The 24897-nt window shown below is 45.7% G+C and overlaps 1 protein-coding gene across 2 annotated transcripts; it reads left to right on the top strand.

Moving 5' to 3' along the window:
* Nucleotides 1–563: 563 nt before the first annotated feature.
* On the top strand, nucleotides 564–7389 carry Slc35b1 (solute carrier family 35 member B1). Of its 2 annotated transcripts, none has more exons than XM_090350956.1 (9): nucleotides 564–1266; nucleotides 2061–2164; nucleotides 2716–2846; nucleotides 3138–3168; nucleotides 3682–3839; nucleotides 4680–4806; nucleotides 5541–5647; nucleotides 6099–6252; nucleotides 7213–7389. In XM_090350956.1, the coding sequence occupies exons 1-9, from the start codon at nucleotides 1055–1057 to the stop codon at nucleotides 7263–7265; spliced, it is 1077 nt and encodes a 358-aa protein (XP_090207082.1). In that variant the 5' UTR covers nucleotides 564–1054; the 3' UTR covers nucleotides 7266–7389. The 2 variants fall into 2 exon arrangements, with proteins under 2 accessions (XP_090207082.1, XP_090207083.1); XM_090350957.1 differs by having other exon boundaries at nucleotides 1185–1266; nucleotides 2741–2846.
* Nucleotides 7390–24897: the final 17508 nt, after the last annotated feature.

Here is a 24897-nt window from a genome sequence, read left to right as displayed (position 1 = left end):
GACAAACAGCTTGGAGTCCCAACTGGTTGCCTGAAAATTGGGCTATTATCCCATGGGGATTGAAAACTACGGGGGTCAGTCTTGTCCCTACCAGTTCTGCACAGCAGGCTGGAGACACAACCCTAGAGTGGAGGAGGGGTTTAATTGTGAAAGATGCTGCAGGATGGTAAGAGTGTTCAGTCCCTTGTTGGTGAATTGGAGGGCCTGATGATTTCACTTCAATAAGTTTGCATTTCCACTTCCAAGATGTGGGAAAGTAAGAGGGGAGTTGAGAAAGAGTAATGACAACTATTCCTTTTCAACTTGCACAGCACCCTTTACAGTTTATAGAACACTTTTTACAAACCAGCACATTGGATCCTCAGATCAGTCAAGGGGTGAGAGAGCAGCTGTTACTAATGATGCCTAGTTTACAGACTGGGAACATGGTGGCTCAGAATTTAGGCAGTACACTGCCCCACCTTTTCCGTCACAAGGGCTCCGACCTAGCCCGAGTCCACCGCTCTGTTCCCGGGAAGTGTAGGAACCCTGTGAGGACTCTCCAAAGCCAGGCCTTGAGCCTTCTGGTAGAGCAGAGTTGAATCCTTGGCGGAGGGAAGCCGCTAGAGGGCGTTGAGGCTCTTCCAAAGACCAGGCGCTGGGACCCAGGAGAAGCCGGGATGTCCACCCCGGAACTCTTTGATTCGCTCTCCCAGTCGCAAGCGCCTCCTCCGTCCCCACCCACCTGTCTATCTTCGCATAGCCCAACCAATTGGTGACCTCCACATCCTTCTACGTCATCGCTCCACGACTACGCATCTTCTAGGCCTCCCCATCAAGCCCCGGGATGTAGTTGTCCTCGACGTTGCCTGATTAGAAATCAAAAAACGAGGTATTAGCCTCCAGAAAGCTGGCTCTCGTCGCCACCAAGTATGAAGCCAGGATGGCGAGAGCCGGTTTTCTTTCTCAGAAAGTGTTTTCTGGGTTCTGAGGACTTTTCTTCTTGGCAACTCTGAGCCGGCAGTTCTGGAGTTGACTGCTGGGCCCTACCGCGGGGCGGTCGCGCGTAGCTCCTATGAGGCCTCTGCTGCCGGTCGGCGATGTCCGCCTGGAGTTGTCGCCTTCGCCGCCGCTGCCGCTGCCGGTTGTGAGCGGGTCTCCGGTCGACTTGTCCGGGCGTCTCATGGCCGCTAGCAAGTCCCTGGTGCCAGACCGGCTGCGCCTGCCGCTCTGCTTCTTGGGTGTCTTTGTCTGCTATTTCTACTATGGGATCCTGCAGGAGAAGATGTGAGTGGACCCCTGGGAAGCGTCGCTCCCACACCCTGGGTCCCGCCTTGCCTGCCCCCAGGCTCTCAGCGTGTCCTCCCACGCCGCTCTCTAATCCGCTATCTTGGTGTCGCCTCTGGAGCCGCCCTGTAATTCTAAAATGCTAGACTTACTCTTAGGCTTCTCAGGATCTGCTGGTATTTTTTTATTTATTTTTTTTTTGCCAGTCCTGGGCTTGAGCTCAGGGTCTGAGCACTGTCCTTGGACTTTCTCAAGGCTAGAGCTCTACCACTTGAGCCTCAGCACCACTTCTGGCTTTTTTCTATGTATGTGGTACTGAGGAATCGAACCTGGGTCGTCGTGCATGCTAGGCAAGCACTCTACCACTAGGCCAAACTCCCGGGCCCAGAACCCCGGGCTTTTAATCCTCAAGCAGATTTCTATGACCCGAACCAAGTGTTCTTTGAAAGTCCCAAAGGCTTGTGGGCCGATTTTTTTTTCTTTTTTTTTTTTTTTCCTTCACCCTTGCTTCCTAGTTGGGATACCTTCCCCCTTGGGGTACTTCAGTTCACTACTTGATTATCTCTGTTTTTCGTCTAATTCCATCTTCTATGGATATTTCCCTGAGGGGAAGATGGAGAGTCATTAGGCAGGGGTAACTAGTATCTAGATTTAATTAAATCAACTCCTTTTGTAAATGAGCTACGCATTCCTTACAAACTCTCTACATCCAGAGACAAGATAATCCCAAAGCTTTCAGTGGCTGTAGACATAGGTATACTAATTTCTCCGCTTTCTTATGCACTTCATCTTAGAACAAGAGGAAAGTATGGCGAAGGAGCCAAACAGGAGACGTTCACCTTTGCCTTAACTTTGGTCTTCATCCAGTGTGTGATCAATGCTTTGTTTGCCAAGATCTGTGAGTACCTAGATAATATTTTATTGGAGAACTTCCCTTCCCCATCCTGGGCATTAAGCATTGATTGATTCACCTCTGAGGTATAACTTTCCCTGACTGGCATAATGACTGTGTGTGCAGTCTACCAACCAAATGACTGTGAAATGAGATTAAAATATTATGCCCACAAATTAGACCAACTTCTGAGTCCCAGATATTCGGAGAATGGGTCTCCTGTTCTAAATTTCCTTTGACTATCTTTTATGTGTTAGCTTCAAACGTGTTTTGAGCTTTCTTTGTTCCCTATAGTCTAGCAGCAGAGATAAGTCCTCTCTTGAACTGAATGAAACCCCTATGCGCACCCTGCATGTGGTCTTGTGTTGGGCTTAGGTGGAAATGGAGAGTTGAATAATTTTCAGAGATTTCCCAGTCTGAGAAGACAGAAATAGCTTATGTCAAATTTGACAGATAAGTTCTTTTCATATGGCCTCTACTTTTGCTTAGTGGTCCATCCTAGCCCCACTAGGTTTCTCTTGTATGTTTTGTTTTGTTTTGTTTTTGTCTTCTCCCAGTGATCCAGTTTTTTGACACTGCCAGGGTGGATCGTACTCGGAGCTGGCTCTATGCCGCCTGTTCTGTCTCCTATCTGGGTGCCATGGTCTCCAGCAACTCAGCACTACAGTTTGTCAACTACCCAACACAGGTGAAACCTCAGGGTGGGATGAGGGTTGGCTCAGAAATGGTTTTTGAAAAGTTCTGAGAAGTCTTTCCTCAGGTTTATGGCTTACATTTAAAAGAGTCCTCAGCGTGTGTTGGGTGAATTGAGTGTGTAGGACCGTGCAGCTGAGCTTTAGCGGTGGGTTGGGCCATGATAGGGCTGCTTTCTGAGGCGGAGGTTCCTGGTGCTGGCCTGACACTCATCTTATTGTTGCACCTAGTACAGTTCCTGGCACATCGTAGATGCTCAGAAATTATTTGCTGAATTTAATTTCAGGTCCTTGGTAAATCCTGCAAGCCAATCCCAGGTAAGCAGAAGAAGATGGTCTCCATCTTCTGTCCTTTTTCTTCCTCTGTTAGAGTTCTTTGTCCCTCTTTGTTTCGAAAATCCCATCATAGGCCTTTCTAGGGACTTTTCCTCCAGGTCTCCTTGCTTGTCTTGTCATCTGTGTGACTTCCATGATGTGCATAAACTGGTAATTCTCAGTAGACACAAGAGGCAGACCTACTCTGCCTTACATGTTCAGTCATTTTAGTGTTCTCATTTCTGTCAGCTGTTTCTCCACTGTTCCCCACCCTTTCCTTGTTCCTTCTCAAACCTTTCACCTTTGCTCTCTACATTATATACTCTACGTTGCAATATTGCTCAAGTCTTCTTTATCTAGATGCCAACCTGTCTCATCCCCTACTTTTATTCTCTATAGATCTTCCTTCCCAGACATTCTTTTCTCTCTGAGGCTTTCTTGGCTCTTAGGAGAAGAATGTTGGGGTCATTGATACGTATAGATGCCTGAATTTTTTTCACTGTTTTTCCACTGTAGTCATGCTCCTTGGGGTGACTCTTTTGAAGAAGAAGTACCCATTGGCCAAGTATCTATGTGTGTTGCTTATTGTGGCTGGAGTGGCCCTTTTCATGTACAAACCCAAAAAAGTAGTTGGAGTGGAAGAACATACAATCGGCTATGGAGAGCTGCTCCTGGTATGTGGTCTTGCTAACAAAGAAATGTTTTCTGGCAAAGTCAACCAAAGGACATACCCACCAAGACAGCTAGAAGACCAATGTGTCTCAAGGGAGCGTGTGGTCCTGCTTGCCCTTCGTGTCGGGAATCCTGAAATATTTATCTGTAGGCAAGCTCTCCTGGCGAAGAGAAGTCTGAGGGCTGTGTCCAGATCCTTGTGTTAGGTCATAGAGATCTGAAAGCTGAGAAGGAAGGACTAGTGTTTTTCAACTGGGTTTCTAAAATGCATGGAAGCCAGAATTGAAACTAATTCAGCAGGGGTCATTGTGTATTAGGCACTGTTCCAAGTGTTCCACATGTTAATTGATTTAAAACATTTTTTACAGTGATCTACATCTTGCAGATTAAGGTCAGAGAGATTAAGTCCCTTGCCCTTTATCACATGCTATTTAAGTAGCAGAGTCATGATTCCAATCCAGGCAGTCTGCCTACAGAATCCATTCTCTGGGTCACTATACTCCAAGCTAGAAAGCTAACCTGCTGTGACTAGATTTTTTTTTTTTTTTCTCTAGCTTTAGCAAAAGAAGGGGGTGGCTCACACAGCCTATTTTAGTCACATGTACAGCAGTTTCAAGACATTATATTTGGAGGTGGTTGGCTTCCTGCTGCTCTACTCTGATTTCAGTACCATGATGTGGCTCAGCCTGTCAATTCTGTTCCAGAAGGATAGCTAATGTGTGTTTCTGTTGGTCCTGAGAACTCTGCTTTTTGAGGAGCCTGAGGATTAGAATCCTGTGTCCTGGGTTCGGAAGGGACCCTGATGGTTACCTCATTGCAGGCTGCTCCTTTTTCTTTCCTAGCTTTTGTCTTTGACCCTGGATGGACTGACAGGTGTTTCCCAGGATCATATGCGAGCTCACTACCAAACAGGCTCCAACCATATGATGTTGAACATTAACCTTTGGTCGACATTGCTACTGGGAGGTGGTAAGGAGCAGTTCTGCTATTCTTCCTATCTAGCACCAGAGGGCAGACTACTCTCATTTAGTCATCCCAGGCTCAGCTGCACAGGCTTAGGCCTGACTTGGTTTCAGGATACACTTTGTCCAAACCCTGAGACCTTCCTAGAAAACCCTGTACTAGAAGGATCTGTTGCTATCTGTTACTAACACCATGGGGGTAGACCTGTGCCAGGTAAAACACATGGCGTATCTGGGAACTCTCCCTCTCATCAGGCAAGTGGGGTATTGGTGTAGTATGCACAGGTATACATAGAATAGAATTTGCCATGAATGTGTTTACTTTGAAATCAGTGTTCCCTAATTGCTCAAGTCTGGGCACTTGCAGAGAGCATTTTGGGCAGCACGCTGGGGTCAGTGAAGGAGCTTTCGGTGCCCAGAGGTGACCAGTGTTGGGAATAACTTCCTTGAGCTAGATATTTGTGGTTCACTGTCCCTGAAATAGCTGAGGATCTCCACTTGCAATCACTTTGGTAGGATTAAATTATTAACTTGCTTTTCTTGTGAAAATCATATCTTTTGTTTTTTCTGATCAAATAAAAAGGGAGAGAGAGAAATTGGAGAGGCATGATGGGACAGTACAGACTCACTCTACATACTTCTGCACTCAGCCACCTTTGGGTACATTAGCAGGCTGTGTGTGTGTGTGTGTGTGTGTGTGTGTGTGTGATGTATCATTCTCTTTTTGACATTTCTTTGTAGGAATTCTCTTCACTGGGGAACTATGGGAGTTCTTGAGCTTTGCTGAAAGGTACCCAGTCATCATCTATAACATTTTGCTCTTTGGCTTGACCAGTGCGCTGGGTCAGGTGAGTTCTTAAAGACAGGACAGTGTGACTTCCCTCTGTAGCATTGGTTTCCTTAAAAAGGGGGGAGGGGTTGCTCTTTTTGGCAGGGGGAACAGTACTAGGATTTGGGCTCAACAGCCTTATGCTGGGCCTTGATCTTGCTGGACAAACACGTTACCATTTAAATTATGCCTCTAGCCCTTTTGGTTTTATTTTTCAGATAGGTCCTTCACTTTTTGCCCTTCTACCTATGCGTTCTGTATAACTACAAGTATAGTTGTGACTACTATACTTGACTTGTTCAAATGAGGTCTCGCTAACGTTTTCCTTGGGCTAGCTTTGAACCTGATCTCTGCTATACAAATAGCTGGGATTACAGGCATGAGTCACAGCAGCTCGCTCCTGGTGTCTGTCTTTAGATCTCATAGGAGATACCCAAGAGTCAGTCTGATCCACCTTTCCCTCACTCCAGAGCTTCATCTTCATGACGGTTGTTTACTTTGGTCCCCTGACCTGCTCTATCATCACCACAACTCGGAAGTTCTTCACAATTTTGGCCTCTGTGATCCTCTTCGCCAACCCCATCAGCTCTCTGCAGTGGGTGGGCACTGTACTTGTATTCTTAGGTAAGTTCCACCCGGAGCAGACACTTCCTTGTGCCACAGAGGGTTAATAGATGAACTTTAGTATGGTATTTTCCTAACATTTGCTTGTGTATTTGGGATTAACTTAGTTCTTCTAGAGAGCCCAACCCTGCTTTTTTTGAGACAGGGTCTCACTGTGTAGGTCAGACTGGCCTCAAACTCACAATCCTCCTGCCTTAGTCTCCTGAGTGCAGACCAGGTATGTACACCACACCTGGGAAATTTATTTTTTGGTGGTACCACGGTGTGAACTTGAGGCTTTTGTTTGTCTTTTTGCTTTTTTTGCTCAATTTTTCCAGTTAGAACCCCTGGCTTTTCGTTGGGGGCTGGCCTCAGACCACCCTCATACCTCTGTCTCCTACCTACCGTGATTATAGGCATGTACCACAATGCTCCCTAACATTTAACCAGGGTAGCCACTTATCTCTGCCTCCTGCCAAATCAGAATTACAGGTATGTGCCAAAAAGAAAGAAAAGGAAGCTTTTTTCTTCTTTTTTGGTACTGTAGCCTTCCTGGGGTTCATTTTATCTTAGTGATTTTCCCAGATCCTGTGCAGGACAGGTGCTTATTCCTTACTGACTCATAGTCCTGTGGATGAGTGAGAAGAGCAGCTTGGAAGTGAGTGTGAGTGTGTGTTTGTTGTGCAGTACTGGCCTTCCCACTCCAGCCTCATGGTGCTGGGCAGGACCACTCCTCCAGCCACAGGTTTTGACTCTCAGTCTGTGTGTGTGTGTGTGTGTGTGTGTGTGTGTGTGTGTGTGTGTGTGATCTTACCAGTATCTTCAGAATTTCATTTTATGCTATTCTGTTATCTCTGAAAAGGTCATATAAAATCAGTGTTCTGAGTTTTATTTAACTAAGATTGAGTCCTTCATATCATGAGGTTTCATGCTTCCCCTGCTCCCCCCAATAAAATTGAGCTCTTTTTCTCCTTTCCGTAGGTCTTGGTCTTGATGCCAAGTTTGGGAAAGGAGCAAAGAAGACATCCCACTAGCAAGAGAGACTACCTCTTCCACTCCAAGAACTCTTCACTCTCTCCAGCAGTGACATCTCTAGGAAGAATGGACTTAATAGTGATAAGGAACTGGATTCCAGTCCTTAAAAAAAGAAAAAGAAAAGCCACAAAATCATATATCCTATTAAAAAAAAAACAGGGAGGGACATCTAGATTTTAACAAGTGGCAAGTTTCTGTTCCTGATGATCTAGAGCACAGTCTAATGCAAATAAAGAGAAAAAGAGGTCGAGCTTGAAGCTCTCATCCTACAACTGCTGCTCTCTGTCATTAACATAGTTGGCCGAGTAATTCCCCACGAGCCTGTGCATGACCAGGAGGGGAGGAGGGACTCTGAGCCTCTGCTCCCTTGAGCCAGCTCTTTAAATGTGCTAAGACAGGTGGCTGCTGGCTGTTATACCCAAAGGACGGAAAATCACTTCTCCAAAGCTTGGGTGCGCAAACATATCATGAAAAACTAAAGAGAACTCTGCTCTCTTAAGAAACGCCTTAGGTTGGGATGAAATGAGTCCAGAACCAGAATTCCACAGAGACCCTACACGCGCCTCATGAGCAGCTTTGCAAGGGCTACAAATATACTTGTCCACCCTCCCTTCCTGCCTCCCTCCATCTCTCCGTCTGTTCTCAGTCCACCTGGTCCCCTCCAGGGAGGCTAGATTAATCCCTTTTATTCCCCTGCTAAAGCATTGGCGTTCTCTGCCATCCTGACTTTGCCAAGGTGTCACCATGCCAGCTTCTGCCTGTTGAAAGGAGGCTGGCGGAAGGCATAGTGGCTGAGTCCTGGCACTGGGTGGTGATGGGGGGAGAAGGTGGAGCATGGAGAGGAGCCACCTGCCCACTGCTGCCTTCAGAGTTGGAAATCACAATCCTCCGAGGACCAAACTTTACACATGAAAGTGCGTTTCTACCAGCTGCAACTTTGCCTCCATCTGTTCCGAAGCTGCAGGGCCTCCCCCCCTCCAGATGGGAGCCAGCCTCCTTCCTGAGTGCTGCCTTGCATCCCCACCCAGCCTTTCAAGCTCTACCCCACTTACACTCTTCTTCTCTGGGGCTGTGTATTCCCTTAGCCCTGCCTGCAAAGGCCCCCTTTCACTTTGAACTCGCTCTCCAGAAATTTTAATACATTTGGCTGAAGTTCCTGTCTACCCCACTCCCCTCTTTTTCATCCTGAAGGGTTCATCAATTAGCGTCTTCTCTGTTGGAGTGGTGGTTCTTACAAGTGTTCTTCTGTGGGTTGGTTAGGTCGTTGGAGGAGGTCAGCAGGGCTGTGGGCCTGCTGGTTTAACAAGACATCTTTCTGCCTATCAGACTTGGCCCCCTGCCATTCCCAAGCTAGCTGTCAGAATACAATGGCTTTCAGTAGGTCAGTGTGGCTCTTCCAATAGAGGTGATTGGCCCATGGAGTAAGTCTGCCCTATTAGTAGTGGGCTGGGATCCTGTACTGGTGTTTTCATTGTCGCGCCCATCTATTCATCTATCTTATATTTCTTTTTGGGTGTCACACATAAACAATCTGGGGAGTTCTCAGTTAAGCAGGACTGGCATTTGCACTCTAGCAGGCGCCCCATGTCTAATGCAGGGAGGCAGAAATCCAAATCGCTGTCCAGTGATGCAGGTGGAAGGAAGGGGTCTGGGCAAGGCAAGGCTTGACAGGAGCCTGTGGGAAAATGAAAGCAGGAGCAGATGGAGCTTTGGCTTCACTGCCAAACAGGAAGAAGGATTTTCTGCTGCCTCAGTGCCCCCTTCCATTCTTGTCTCCTTCCTCTCTGGTCAGTTCCAGTGAGAACGCAAGGCAAGACAATGGCTTTCAAGTGAAGTATCATTCCACTTGAAGGTTCCTGAGAATGTTTCGTAAGCTGCCAGCTTGTTCCAGGTAGCATTCTTAACTGCAGCTTCACAGGAACAGAGCATGCCAGATTCGACTGAAGTCAGAACTCCCGTTAGCTCACAACAGGCCTGATACTAGGCAAGTTCAAACAGAGGCCTTGTTGCTTACTAACCCTGGGAAGCCTGGTGCCTGGGGTTCTAAAGATCAAAGGACTTACCTCTACAGCTAATTCTCAGCTATGTGCAGAAGGGAGGGAGCCCACATGGAAATCCCCCTCCCCCCCCCGTTTTGAGTATGGGGTTCATTGTACTTAGGTCTATTTGGGTTAAAGCTTGGGTCTACTCCCTTTACAGTTTGTGCTCAAGCTCACAGTAACTTTTTTTTTTTCACGTCCTGTTAATCTTTTAACCTGCAGCCAGAGGTTGTAATTTGGGATGCAAACCTAGGGGAAAGGACTCTGGAGTTAAAAGAGAAAGCAACCACATTGTTTTGTTTTTTGTTTTTTTAAAGGACTTGAAGTGGCAGGAATGAGCTGGCTCACTGTGGCTCCTTACCACCCTGTAAAGTGCCCTTGTGAAGCACACAGAGCAAACATCTGCACTTCTCAGATATGGAAAAGTCTGGGTTAGGAAAAGCTTGGGGACCTGCAGTACGTCCCTCAGTTCTGGCCACTTCCTGGATCTATGCCCACTGTCTCCGCCTCCTGACTCCAGTCATCAAGGGATACTTGGCCCATTTTATGAGTGGAGCTGGTCGTTTTCCCCAGGTGTCCTGGCAGAGAAGGTCTCTGAAGGATCATTCAGTACTTCCCATCAAAAGCACACCAGCTGTCTTTAGGAGCAGTAAGTTAATATATGTACAGAGGCTCGTGCTTTCTCCTAGCTCTGTAGTGTCTGCCTGTTTATCTTGAGGATGTTCCTAGGGAGAAAGGGACCCAAAGCAGACTCCCTGTATTTGGGATAAGGTGCCTGAATCATATCAAGGTGCAAAAATTGCAAGTCACATGGTTCTGCTGGAGGCAGGAAACAGAAGTAAGCCTCACTTCAAGGGTCTGCTTCAACCTAACTGGAAGCCATGCCAATAGATCCCAGCTGTTGGGATATTCTGGAAATTCCAAGCTGAATTTCCAAATACTTTGAGTGACTGACATAGGTCTTTTCTTTTTGTTTGGTACTATGTCTTTTTGTTTTGCACTAAGGATTTAATTCAGAGCCTTAGGCTTGCTAGACAAGCACTATTTTAATTACTCAAGCCACACCCCAGTCCTTTTTGTTTTAGTTTGTCTGTCCGGTAGGGTCTTGCTGGTTTGGGATTATAGACATGAAACACCACACCCAGCCTGGCTTTTAAAATTTTACTGACTGATTTATATTCATTTACATTTAGGTATATAGAGGGAGATTTCACATTTCCATTTCTGCACGTTTCCAATCAATCTCACCCTCCTTTATCATCTCCCACCCCAAAATTATTTTTAACAGGTTTTCATAATTGCAGAACAATCTATGTCAACTGTATTCATCCTCTTTATCCTCCTTATTAGCCCAACTTTTTTTTTTTTGCCAGTCCTGGATTTGAGCTCAGAGCCTGAGCACTGTCCTTGGATTTTTCTCAAGGCTAGAGCTCTACCACTTGAGCCTCAGCATCACTTCTGGCTTTTTTCTATGTATGTGGTACTGAGGAATTGAACCTGGGTCTTTGTGCATGCTAGGCAAGCACTCTACCACTGGGCCAAACTCCCAGCCCCCCAACTTTTTTTTTTAATGAGGATATTAAGGTAGAAAAAAATCACCACTCCGGCACTGGTGGCTCAGTGTATATAATCCCTGCCACACACGAGGCTGAGACGGGAAGATTCCAAGTTGGAGACTAGCTTGGGCAAATTATTGAGAACCTGTCTCAAAATAACGATTGAGGATATAGCTCAAAGATTGAACCACTTGCCTGGTATGATTGAAACCTTGGGTTTAAGCCTTAGTTACAGAAACAAAACAAAAACAGACAAAAGCAAAACAAAACACAGCACCTTGCAGTTTGGAGCTCATGTTCCACAGTGCAGCCCAGTGGAACCACCATATGAAATAAGCATGCAGACAAAGATGGAAGGAAACTGCAATGAGAAGGTCTATAATTTAGGGTATTCTGAGAGCCCAAAATACCATCGGCTGACCTCAGGAACCAGGAGGAAAGCACACTGGAGGTTCCAAAGGCTTTCTAAGAGGTTGCAGGAAGCTGCCAGGAGCCTTGCCCAAGATGGACCCCCAGTGGCTTCACACTGTGGCTTTGATCACCCAGCCCCTCTCCACTCATACCGCAGGGTCCAGAATAAATTCCGGAGGACAGCCACTTCCTGGTGAAAAGCCAGCTTCTGCCAGGCACAATCCTGAGCCTTGAAGCCAGTGGGCTGTGGCAGGAAGGACAGGAAGGGAATCTGAGTGGGACTCAGCACCTTCAACTCATTGAGGCACAGGCCCACAGTTTCTGTTTGAATAGGCCTGCTTCCCTGTGGTTTGGGGGAAAGTAGAGGGATGTGGTTCAGGCACTTACCAAAGGGGAGGGGCACTGAGCTTCCTGCCACAACTGATTTTCTCATAGTGTTTTGGTGTGCAGTGTTAATGGAAGCACCATGTTTTAATTTACAAATTCTGTCCAGATGTGGTTTCTTTTTACTCAGGACTCTTTTTTTTTTTTTTTTGGCCAGTTCTGGGCCTAGAACTCAGGGCCTGAGCACTGTCCTGGGCCAAGAACTCAGGGCCTGAGCACTGTCCTTGTACTTTCTCAAAGCTAGAGCTCTACCACTTGAGCCACAGCACCACTTCTGGATTTTTTCTATGTATGTGGTACCAAGGAATCAAACCCAAGTCTTCGTGCATGCTAGGCAAGCACTCTACCACTAGGCCAAATCCCAGCCCTTCCTCAGGACTCTTGAACTGCTACAGTCAGGCCACAGTCCTAGAAGGAATGTCTCCCTTATCCATGAAGATTTGAAACTCCTTAAAATGTCCTGCAAAAGTGTGTGCATCGTGGCATATATCAAGCTGCGAGATTTGCTTTCCTAGGAAAAAGGTCTCCATCATTCTTCAGAGTCACCAGGTGGTCTAAACACAGTCTCATTTACTTAAGCATGATTTCCCAAATAGCATGGGATAACTGGACACCACTGCAATTAGTTATTCTGGGCGGCCGTGGGTGGTAAAGGCCAGAGCCTGAGGACACAGAGACATCCACAAGGTCAATAACCCATCCGGTTTCATTTCATTTTCTTCCTGGATCCTTTACTCACTCTCTAGGTCTGCCCAAATTGAACAAATAAAAAATAGAATCCTTGGCTAAATTTGAATTTCTGATAAATGACACATACTTTTGGGATATGTCTCTGGATTCAAATTTTGTAGCATTAGTCATGATAACAAATGTTCTCCTGGGCCCCTCTCTTCCTAGGAAGGTACACTCACATCCATCACAACTTGCAAATGGACACAAGACTTCCAGGTGCTTTTGTTCAGAGCCAAAGTTTTTCTAATTTCCCATGATGGCCCTGGAATGATGCAGTTCCAGACCTGGTCTTCAGGGGGCACCATTTTCCTAAAATAGGTCGTAGGCGATTTCCAGGGGCTTCAGGAAGGGGAAAGTGGTGCTGTTGAATTGGAAGATTCTATTTGCTGCTTCTGGCTTTCCTCTGGAACACTCTCCTTACCCTAGCATCCTGCCAGAGCTATTTCTGTGAATAAAGAACCTGATCCTGTCACTCCATTCCCAAATCACGTCCAGTTCCACAGTTACCTTTTCAGTGCAGCATGAAAAGCCCTTCAGGATCCCACTGGAGTCTATTTTCTTGTCTCCGCTCCTGCTACTTCCAGCCTGCTTCCATTCCACCCACCTCACACTCCCAGCATCCCCACTCATGAGGAACTATTTGCAGTTTCCTTGGATGCTATTTACTCTCAGGCCTTTGTGCCCAGAGTTCCTCTGGCTTGGAATTCCCTTTTTCATTTAGTGCTTCTAGCAATTCTGTTCATTCAACATGTTGAACCAGTAGGCATCAAAATGGACCGTTTGCTGAGCACTATGCTATGTGCTAGAGATTGTAAAGCAACACACTATTGCCTTTCTTTTCTTTCTTTCTTTGTTTCTCTCTCTCTCTCTCTCTCTCTCTCTCTCTCTCTCTCTCTCTCTCTCTCTCTCTGTGTGTGTGTGGGTGTGTGTGTGTGTGTGTGTGTGTTGGTACTGAGTTTGAACTTACAGCCTCATGCTTCTGATTCACCTTTTCATTCAAGGCTGATACTCTACCACTTGAGCCACACTTCCACCATGGTGGCTTTTCCTTATGATTCTCATTGGGGGTTGGTAAGAGAAGAGATAGTACACAAAGTACTTGGACTTAGTACAGGGGTTAACTTATCCACCTCGAATAGAGATGACTGTCCCTCATTGGGTGGCTTTCACATTAAGGGTCCTAACTGCTGCGTGGGGAGTTTGGCCTAGTGGTAGAGTGCTTGTCACATATGCATGAAGACCCGGGTTTGATTCCTTGGTACCACATACACAGAAAAAACCAGAAGTGGTGCTGTGGCTCAAGTGGTAGGGCTCTAACCTTGAGGAAGCCTAAGGACAGCGCTCAGGCTCTGAGTTTAAGCTCTGGAACTAGCAAAAAAAAAAAAACAAAACAGAACTAATAGCTGTCCAATCATTGTAGAGAAACATACATGAATTAAGCAGTCAACTTAAGTCAGTAGAGAAGGAGGAAGATGATAGTGATGGAGTATGACATTTGACCAATAATAGTATCGTGTCTTATCTACAGAGAGCAATGGCTCTTCACCTCTACGTGTTGCCAAATTTGTAATTTCAAGGAAAAATGGAGCTGGAAGTATGGCTCAGTGGAAAAGCGCCTAGCAAGTTTGTAAGGCCCTGAGATCAAACTTTAGTACCCTCTATCCGGGGGGGAGGGAGGGAGAAGGGGGAGGAAGAGATGGAGCATCTGTAATGTGTGTGTGTGTGTGTGTGTGTGTGTGTGTGTGTGTGTGTGTGTGTGTCTGTTCTAGGGCTTGAGGCCTTGTGTTCTTGCTTGACTTTTTCTTTCAAGGCTGGTGCATAGTCTACCACTTGAACCATATGTCAAGTTCCTATATCATTGTATTTTTAGAACCTGATACAGTGACGGGCTGTGATAGTTCTCTAACATAAGTCTGCAAGAGAAAGGAAAGGAAACTAGAGGCAGCAGCTCAAACTTGTATTTGAGAGATAAAGATCAAAGGGATCATGTTTGGAGCGGCTGGGGCATAAAAGTTCAAGACAGTCAAGCAGGCACAGGTGGCTCACGCCTGTAATCCTAGTTACTCAGGAGGCTGAGATCTGAGGATCATAGTTCAAAGCCAGCCCAGAAAGAAAAGCTTTTGAAACTTTTATCTCCAACGAGCCATCAAAAATCCACAAGAAGAGCTGTGGCTCAAGTGGTAGTGCACCAGACTTGAGTGAAAAAGCACCTTGAGTTAAAGCCCCAGAACACACACACACACACACACACACACACACACACACACACACACACACACACACGTGTTCCAGAGACTCCATCTTGATTATGCCTGGGTGAGCCTAGACCTTGCATTCAAGCCCCAATACACACACACACACACACACACACACACACACACACACTCTTCAGGGACTCTGTCTTGATTATGACTGTGTGAGATGGCATGTGCAAGTAGGAGGATTACAGACCAGGCCAGGTGGGCATGAAGCAAGATTCTATCTTGAAAACAGCCAATACAACTAGGAGCTAGAGGTGTGGAGGTGTGACTCAAATGTTAGAATGTCTGCTTAGCAATTAAGTGTGAAGCCCTGAGTTCAATCCTCACTATATCCCCCTTAAGGGGAGGAGGAGGAGGAGGAGGAGGAGGAGGAGGAGGAGGAGGAGGAGGAGGAGGAGGAGGAGGGAAAGGAGATAAATTGGAAACACTTTGATGATTGAAGTTCTTATTGCCACTGCTCTGAGCAGAGGACAGATGGAACAAGAAAGTCTGACAGTAGATTTATTGCTGATTCTGTGTGTGTGTGTGTGTGTGTGTGTGTGTGTGTGCGCGCGCGCACACACACACACACACCCATGTACAAGCACACGCAAGCGTGAGTTTCCATATTAACAGGATTGACAGCTGGAAAATGTGTCTAAGAACCATCAGGTCCTTTCTCAGTGGCCATTCAATGAGCTGCCCCCACCGCCCCCCATCCTGGATGATGACAGGGAGGGGAATACAGGGCTCTTGGTAGACTTCTTGGCTTCCTTCCAGAACCTGCAGTCACTGGCACTGAGATCAGAAAGAGCTTCCATAGGCTTTTGGCACCAACTGATACATCCTCAGGGGAAGGTGTCTGGCAGCTGCTGCCACCCACTGCCTACCCACCAGAGTGCCCACTGCATAGCAAGAGGTGGCGTGGGTCACAGATAAAAAGCTTTCTCTTCTCACTTGTCCAAACTGAGATCATCACAATGCTCCTTTACCCAGCGATGGGTAAAATCTCCATCAAAAACTCCCAAATGAAAAAAAGAGTGGGGGTGCCTTCCACGCTTCGTGGTGACCCCTAGAAGCAGAGCAGGAACCTGACCCCAAAGTAGCTGGCTGCTTTCCCAGATGGTTCTGCTGTCTTCTCATCTAGAGAGGTTACTTGCCACACAGCTACGAGGAGCATCTGGCACAAATTCTCACTGCCCTGGTGAATAAGGGCAGATCCTTGAAAAGAAGACATCTGAGGCTTCAAAAGTAAATTTCATCTGAGAAGTAACTAGATGATTTAGAAACCCGGTCTTCCAGCTCAGGTTTGAATCTCTAGGGAGCCTTGGAAAATGTAAAATTTTTTTGTTTTTTGAGTGGGACATTGCAGAGCTGGCAGAGTCAGTAAGCTGGCATCCACTCCCTAGGCTGGCCTGTGGAAATTTCTGTTGCATGCTCTCGCTTTCTCCCTCTCTCTTCCTCCTCCTCCCCACCCCCCCCCCATGAGCTTGAAAGTCAAAAACTACACCCCAGCCTTCACAGGGCTTTAGGCTCTGGGTCTGGTACAATGTTGTTCGTGGCCTGCCGGAAGCTTTGAAGCTAGACTTTCCAGGAAATGCTCTCTCCCCCAGCAGTGCTGGCTGACTCACCCAGACGCCAAGCTCTTTGTCAGCTCTCTGACCCCAAGTAGCCAAACAGACAGGGGTGCCAAGGTCTGTGGTCCTGCCTAGGTTGTGTGGCTGTGTGTGTGGTCCTGGGGGAGGCAGAACAGGAGAAGGGAGACAATGAAGAAGTAGCTTGAACTATGTTGGCTTGGTGAAAGGAAAAGGCAGAAAGTATCGAAGTGGCTTTATTTCTTGAGTTTCAACACCTTTTGACAAAATCTGTCTTTTCAAAATTCCCTAGAGTGAGGATGGTGGCAAGTTCCAAGGCCTATTTTATTTTTTCCTCTTCCTCTCCCTCTCTATTCCTCTCCCCCTCCCTCTCTCTCCCGTTCTGGGTCTTGAACTCAGGGCCTGGGCACTGTTCCTGAGTTTCTTTTGCTCAAAGCTAGCACTCCATCACTTGAGCCACAGTGCTACCTCTATCCTTTTCTGTTTATGGGTACTAGGAATTGAACCCAGGGCTTCATGCATGCTAGGCAAGCACTGTACCATTAAGCCACATTCCCAGTCCTCTACTACCTCCTCCTTGCCTTCTATTATGCTCCCTTCCTGTGGTCATCCACCATCCTTTTCCTCTGTCCATGCTCCTCTTTTCCATCTCCCATCACCCACTCACCATGTCTATGGTTGTGACGAGGCATCCTTCCCTTGGCACAGACCCCTGGCTTCTTGCCAGTCCTGCTGGGTACCTTTCATCCTTTCTGTGGCTTCTTCCATTTGGCCCTCAACCCAAATAGGTTGGAGGCCTCGTCTCTGCCACCTTAGCCATTACCTTCTGTTAACCGTGACTGATTTCCATTGGAGGGTGTGTGGTGGAAGGCAGTTTGAACATACATAGAGTTGTTTAGCCATCTACTCTATTCTCTGCTCTAACAGCCCCAGCTGAACTCAGACTCTCACGCTAATAACACCATCACATGCACCACTAAGTGTTGCAGGATCTAGTGTTGTTTTTCTTTTGTTTTGAGGTGGGGGGAGGGTAGTCCCAGTGCTTGAAATCAGGGCCTGAGCACAGTCCTTGGGGTTTTCTCGAGGCTAGAGCTCTACCACTTGAGCCGCAGCAAAATAAATATGGACTCGAAAGCTTTTGGGTCAGTCCTTAAAAACAAGGGCCAGCAGTGGGGAAGGTGGAGGTCTTGCCACAGAGAACAAAGCTGTGACTCAAAGGCATCGCCAAGATGTTTCCTTGCTCATCCACGTTCCTGAGTTTAATGTGTTTGGCTTGGGAATTCACTTTGAGGCTCTCCAATACAGATAAAAATAGAGCTCATAAATGGCATCAGAGGCACTTTCCGATAAGGTGGCCTTTTAAGGGAAGACTAACTTCTAACAGAAGATCTGAGTCAACAAACCTTTGGGATGAGTGTTCTGGGTTCTCATGGGCTGCTGACCAGTCTGTGGCCAAACAATGGATGCAGGAAATGGAAGGTTCTTACACCCCTCCCCCCCAAACAGAAGGAACCAACTACTTGAGGGAATGTTTATTTCACTCATTCATTCATGTACTCATTCCTCACCCACTTGTATCTATGATATGCTAAGAATGCTGCTTGGCTCTGGCATCGTGAGAGAGCAAAAGGAAATGAAAATTCCCACCCCATTGAACAGAGGCACGAGGAACCTGGGGAGAGAATCAAGCAGGCAACCACAGGGAGAGGGAGGTTCAAAAGCTGGAACAGCTACCTCCCACCAATAGGGACATTTGACAGCTTCCTGGAGGAACAGCTGGATAAATTGAAGCCAAAACAAATCAGCAGAGAGCCAGGTTCTGGTGGCTCACTGGCTAATCTTAGCTACCCAAGAGGCTGAGATCTGAGGATGGCAGTTCAAAGCCATCTGAAGTAGAATAGTCTGTGAGATTCTTATCTTGAATTAACCACTAAGAAGCCAGAAGTAGAGCTGTGACTTAAGAGGTAGAGTGCTAGCCTTGAACACAAAATCTTAGGGATGGCATCCAGGTCTAGCCCCATTACAGGGAAAAAAAATATCAGTAGAGAATTAACAAGGATGAGGTGGGGGCGAAGGCATGGCGAAGTGTAAAGAAGATTATTTTCAGGGAAAGGGAACCATATAAACCAAAAAGAGAAATTGTTCTACTCAGGGAACTGAAAATAGATCTTATGTGACTAGAAACCTGCAACTAAGCATGCAAGGAGGGAGAAAAGGCATCCCAGAGCCAAAGGCAGAGAGAGGCCACGGGTAGGGCTCCCAGGAAGAACTCAGGGGAAGTATCAGTAGAGATAGAAGTAGGCAGAAGTGGGAAGTGAGTAAAGGATGAGTGGTCAGACTTGGTGATGATACATTGGATGTAACTAGAGTAGTCAAGGAAGCTTCTCAGTCAAGGAAGCTTCTCAAAGAAGCTTCTCGGTCCCCAGATTTGAACTATGCAATTAGACACAGACAAGCCTCGAGAAGCAGGCTTTAGAACTGCTGACTATTAGGTGTGCATGGGACACTGTGTGCAAAGCTGGGTGTGTAAATCTGGGCTTGAGAGCAAAGGATGCCTTAAGGCACACTGGGACTAGTCTCGAAAAATGGCTGGCAGTGCAGACATCTCTAGACAAGTGAGGAGAAGCATGAAAAGGAGAGAAAGGAAACGAATCCCAGGAAAGTCAATATTCAAAAGATGATTAAGGAGCGGGGCTCTGATGGCTCCCATCTGTAATCCTAGCTGCTTAGTAAGCAACTGTCTAGAAGAGAAAGGTTCAAGGCTCCATCTCCAGCAGAAATAACCAGCAAAAAGCTGGGACTGGAGGCATGGCTCAAGTAGTTAAGAGTGCCAGTTGGGAAAAAAAAAAATGGAGCAAGCATGAGATCCTGAGTTTAAAAAAAAAAAGGTGGGGGATGGGCCGGGAGTTTGGCCTAGTGGTAGAGTCTTGCCCAGCATGCACAAAGAAAGACTCAGGTTCAATTCCTCAGTACCACATACACAGAAAAAAGCCAGAACTGGTGCTGTGGCTCAAGTGGTAGGGCTCAGGCCCTGAGTTCAAGGCCCAGGACTGGTTGGGGGAGGGGGGGGAAGATGGTTAAGGAAAGAGCACAAAAAGGAGACTCAGAAGGAGCAGCCAAAGAGCTGGAAGGAAACCACGAGTAGCAGCTTACTGTATCTGGCCTGCAGCCTTGGTTTTTCCCCTCACTCACTAAAAGCACCTGGACTTCCCTTTGGGAAATTCAGTACTTCCTGTTCTCAGTCCTGTAGGTTGGCTATCAGGAGTGTGATGTTGCTTATCTCTATCTTAAAGCCTTGCTATCCATTTCCCACAGCCTTCCACTTGTCTCCTTACCCCAGACACAGTACAGGGAGCTTCTCAGAGAGGCCATCAGATAGGCCATCCCCTCTCTGGCCTGAGTATCACCATGTATTTGTACTTTTTTTTTTTTCTCCATGCGCTTTCTGTACCCTTTCTGCCTACCATTTATGCTGGTACGTTTTTGCCTGTCTTTTCTATTTAGTAAACATGTACCAAGTGCCTTCTGTCCATGGGTCAGCATGGCTCTGGATACCTGGACCTAGTAGAGAACAAAGTAAGGAGGGCTCTGTCCTCATGGAGCTGGCAATCTAGTAGGGGAGACTAATTCTGAATGAGTCTGTTTCTAATTATGTATTAGAATATGTAAAACAATTGTAAGTTGCTCTCAGTGTTGCAAAGGAAGTAAACAGAGTACAATGACAGAATGTAACAGAAGGACTTTGTTTTGGACAGGGGAAATCAGAGAAGGCTCTGTAAGATGCCAGTGGAGCCGTGACCTGAAAGATGACACAGAATCAGCCATGCCCTCAGCAAGGGGAGAAGTGCCCCAGGCAGATCTGTGTAGGCACAGAAATGATGGGTTCCAGGAATGGATAGGTGGCCAGGGTGGATAGAGAGAGGACAGAAAACAAAGCAACCTGATATGAATGAGCAGAAGGCTAGCTTTCTGTAATTGGTGGTTCAAAGGCTAAGTTTAGTCTTATTTTTGTTACAATGGCTATTTGAAATGGCCATTTTTGTGTTGGTGTTGGTACTGGGGCTTGAATTCTTTTTGTTTGTTTGTTTTTTGATTTTTTTTAACTAAGCTGTCCCTTAGGTGTGGTTTTTGTTTGTTTGTTTGTTTGTTTTTTGGCTAGTCCTGGGGCTCAATCTCAGGGTCTGGGCACTGCCTTTGGACACGTTCTGCTCAAGGCTAGCATTCTGCCACTTGAGCCACAGTGCTACTTCAGGCTTCTTCCATTTAAGTGGTACTGAGGAATGGAACCCAGGGCTTTGTGTATCCTAGGTGAGCACCCTATCACTAGGCTAAGCTCCCAGTACTGGTTAGGTTTTTTGCTCAAGGCTAGTGTTCTACCACTTAAGCCACAGCTCTACTTCTGGCTTTTTGGTGGTAGTAATTGGAGATGAGAGTCTCAAGGACTTTCCTGCCCAGGCTAGCTTTGAATGACAATTCCCAGAGTTCAGTCTTTCCTCCTCAATAGAGAGGATTTCAGGCATGAGCCACCATCCCAGGCTATTCAAAGGTTTTATGTGGAATTACTTTGTTTGGTTACCCCACTGCTAAGTGAAAAATGGGTTGAGGGACACGCAAAAAGCTTTGTGGTCCAGACAAAAGAGAGTGGTAGCTTGAACCTGAATAGGACAGGATGGAGAGTAGAAGATGGTTCAGGAGACACATTGAAAGAAGGATCTACAGGCATTCCTGATGCAGTCTATGTGAGTTCAGAAGCAGGGGACTCAAGGGAGGAGTTAGGGATGGTATCTAATTTCTGACCTGAATGAATGGAGAACTAGGTTGTCTTGGCTTACTCAATCATCATGGACACCCCTGTTTTCCTCGAGCCCTTGGGCAAATGTATAGCAGCCTAGAGCTTCAGAAGCAAGTATCATTTGAAAGCCACTGGGTTAGAGAATCTCTAAGGTCCCTTCCAGTTATTAAATTCTTTTGTTCTGAATGAGAAGTCTGTGAATAGGACCTATCTTTTTGATTTCTTTTGACTCATCCTGTAGTATCCTGGCAGAGCTCTGTAGCCAGGGAGTGTTCAGTAAGTGCTAGTTGACTCTTCACTTTGGCATAGATCTGCTGTAATTGAATTTTAGATTAAATTCCTTTTTTAAGATAGGATTGTAAGGCAGAGTAAACTTTCGATTGAAATCAATTCACCTTGATCAAGTAGAGCCATGGCAAAGATAATCTAAAAATCATAAAATCCAAAGCAATTCCCACTTGAGTGGTGGCAGAAAGAATTTTTGTTTTCGTTCAACTAACTTAATTGCCTGTATTTAGGTAAACTTTTTTTTGGGGGGAGGCAAATGCCAACAAGTGTTGAATCAATGTCATTTAGAATAGGACCCTCAAAAGCTCAAATAGCCAAAACCACACTGGAAACAACTTATAAGAATGAATTAAATCAATTCTTGGTAACACATGTTCTTTAAAACAAACATTGACCTATTTTCTTTTTGGCAGGACTTTTTTTGTTTTTTTTTTTTTCCCTTTTGTGCTGGTACTGATACTAGGGCTTGAATTCAGGGCCTTGCCTTCTTGCTTGGCTTATTTTTCTCAAGACTGGAGATCTACTCCTTGAGCCATACATCCACTTCAGGCTTTTGCTGGTTAATTGAAGTCTCACAGACTTTCCTCCCTTGACTGGCTTCAAACTTCTCTCTTCAGCCTCTGGACTAGGTTTATAGGTATGAGTCTCCAATGCCTGGTAGTATTGGGGTTTGAACTCAGAAAACATGCTAGGCAGGCACTCTATCATGAGCCAAAGGCTAGCCTGAACTTCCAGCCTTTTAGTACACCTCCCATTATTTGAGATGATAGATGTGTATCACTACACTCAGCTTTTATTGGTTGATATAGGTGTCTCAAAGACTTTTATGCCTGGGCTGTCTTAAATCTTGACCTCCTGCTCTCCACCATGTATAAACCACGGCACCCAGCTTGCTTTCTTCTTGTTGTTCTTATTCCTCCTCCTCCTCCTCCTCCTCCTCCTCCTCCTCCTCCTCCTCCTCCTCCTCCTCCTCCTCCTCTTCTTCTTCTTCTTCTTCTTCTTCTTCTTCTTCTTCTTCTTCTTCTTCTTCTTCTTCTTCTTCTATATATAGTCCTACTGTATAGCCCAGGCTGGCCTCAAATAAAAGTCATCCTGCCTTTTTCCCAGAGTGATGGGATTACGGTCATATTTCACCATGCCCAGCAAACATTAAGCTTTTCAAGTTAATATTATTTTGAAGTAATGCCGTTAGGTAAATTTTAGACTCATTTTAAAGACAAATAAGACCAGAGATGGAGATAACAATCGAATCATAAAATTTAATTCTACCATTTCCTTTGCTCTCTTACTGCTTCTTCTTTTCCTGGCACTCCGCCCTTCCGATACCCTTGATGCTCAGTCATTTTCCTAGGTTAAAAACTCAAAACTTCAATATCTAAAAGCATATTGAAATCAAATACTCAGGTAAGAACATCATTCGGAACCTCTTGTTTTATTAACGAGGACAGCTTTTTATATGCCAAGCACTTCTGAACAAATATGTCAATCAGTGCTGTTTTATTTCCTTATGCTAAAAGGCCCATTTCACTGATAAGATAGAGAAATTGGTGGCCTTGTGTCTGATCGACTTCCTGTTTGGGGGTAAGTCCTAGCTGAAGAAATCTGTTAATGTTCAGGAGGCCTGGACCTCCCCCTTACGTAGCAACACAGTGAGGCGGAGCCTCATAGATCCCACTGGTAGTCAGGCTGCAGGATGTGGCCTAGGATTAGCCAACAGAATTCTGCCACCTGGGCTTTGGAGTTTGCAGTGTAATCTATCAATGGAGATGTGTCTAGTGGCATTTTGTGGGCATGTCCAGCATATAGACTTCCTCACCACGCTGTCCCACTAAAGGAGCTTGTTGTTCTTCCTCCACCAGTGCTTGGCTTCCAGCTGAATTCCCAAATCTAGTCCTTTGGCTCTTTTCAATTCTGGAAATCAGCAATGCAGTATTTCTCCAATAAGTTCCAGTTCTAGTTCATATAAACTGAGGTGTTGTGGTTCTTGGAACCAGGAACTTTGGGTACTATGTCAAGAAGCTGGGTCCAAGGGCAAAAAGCTTGTCCAAGGAGCCACAGATAGCAAGAGACAGTGCTCTGGCTGAGAACTCTGTGTTGTTTTCTTGACGCCATGCCTCCTGGAGAATTCTAGAGAGGGCTTAAGACCGACATTGGTAGCTCATGCCTGTAATCCTAGCTATTCAAGAGACTGAGATCTGAGAATCACAGCCTGGGCTGGAAAGTTGGTGTGACTCTTATCTCCAATTAACTACCAAAAATTTGGAAATGGAACTGTGGCTCAAGTGGTAAAGGGCTAGCCTTGAGCAAAAACCCCAAGGGACAGTGGCCAGGCCCTGTGTTCAAGCCCCAGTACTAATTAAATAAGTAAATAAATGGCTCAGAGAGAAGAAGTAAGCACGGTTCATATGAGCGTGGAGATTGAAGACCCAAGAATTCACATTTGATGCACACCCATAAGTAAGGGGGCCTATTTTTGTTAGGTGCTGTGTTCAAACATTAATACAGTTAATCCTTACCTTATGATAGTGATGTGAGAGAATCTTCTCCATTGTCCTATGATTGAAGAATAGGTAAAGAGAAAGGGGAATTTTACCATCATTTTTTTCTGTTTGTTTTCGTTTTTTTCTTTTTGCCAGTCCTGGGGCTTGAACTCAGGGCTTTAGCACTATCCTTGAGCTTTTTCAAGGCTAGTGCTCTGCCACTTGAGCCACAGCACCACTTCCAGCTTTTTCAGTGTTTGTGGTACCATGGAACCAAACACAGGGCTTTGTGCATGCTTGGCAAGCACTTTACTACTATACCACACTCCTGGCCCTGTTTTTGCTTTTTTTTTTAAAAAAAAATTTGGGCTTCAACTCAGGATCTGAGATCTGTTTGTGGGTTTATTACTCCACTAGAGCTACAGTTCCAAGGCTGGCCTTTTGGTGGTTAGTTGGAGATCAGAATCTTTTGGACTTTCCTGTCTCAAGCTGGCTTTGAACAGTGATCCTCAGATCTCAGATTCCTGAATAACTAGGATAATAGGCATGAGCCATCAATGCCTAACTCTCCTAAGTTATATTATAATAAGTTTTCCTCTTTCTTTCTTTCTTTCTTTCTTTCTTTCTTTCTTTCTTTCTTTCTTTCTTTCTTGTGCAGGGACTTGTGCTCTCACGTGGATTTTTTTAATCAGGTTGGTGCTCTATCACTTCAGTGTTTTTGTTGGTTAATTGGAGACAGAAGTCACATGAACTTTTCTGCCTGGACTGGCTTCAAATCTCCATTCTCAGATCTCAGCTTCCTGAGTAGTTTAATAAATATGTGCCAATAGTGCCAGCTTATCTTTTTTACTTCTTTTTTTTTAAAATTTATTTTATTTTATTTTATTTTTTATTGTAATTAGTAAAATGGTTACATGATATTTGCCAGATAGAAGGTGCATTAATTCACATACATTGATACCCTTTCACATGTCTTGGTACCCATTTCCCTCCCCCCAATTTTTTTTTTTTTGCCAGTCAGTCCTGGGCTTGAGCTCAGGGCCTGAGCACTGTCCTTGGACTTTCTCAAGGCTAGAGCTCTACCACTTGAGCCTCAGCACCACTTCCGGCTTTT

This window comes from Megascapheus bottae, chromosome 17, assembly GCF_031878675.1.
Source record: "Megascapheus bottae isolate mThoBot1 chromosome 17, mThoBot2.hap1, whole genome shotgun sequence".
Taxonomy (NCBI): domain Eukaryota; kingdom Metazoa; phylum Chordata; class Mammalia; order Rodentia; family Geomyidae; genus Megascapheus; species Megascapheus bottae.
Note: the sequence above shows the minus strand (reverse complement) of the source record. Positions and strands in the feature narration are given on the sequence as shown.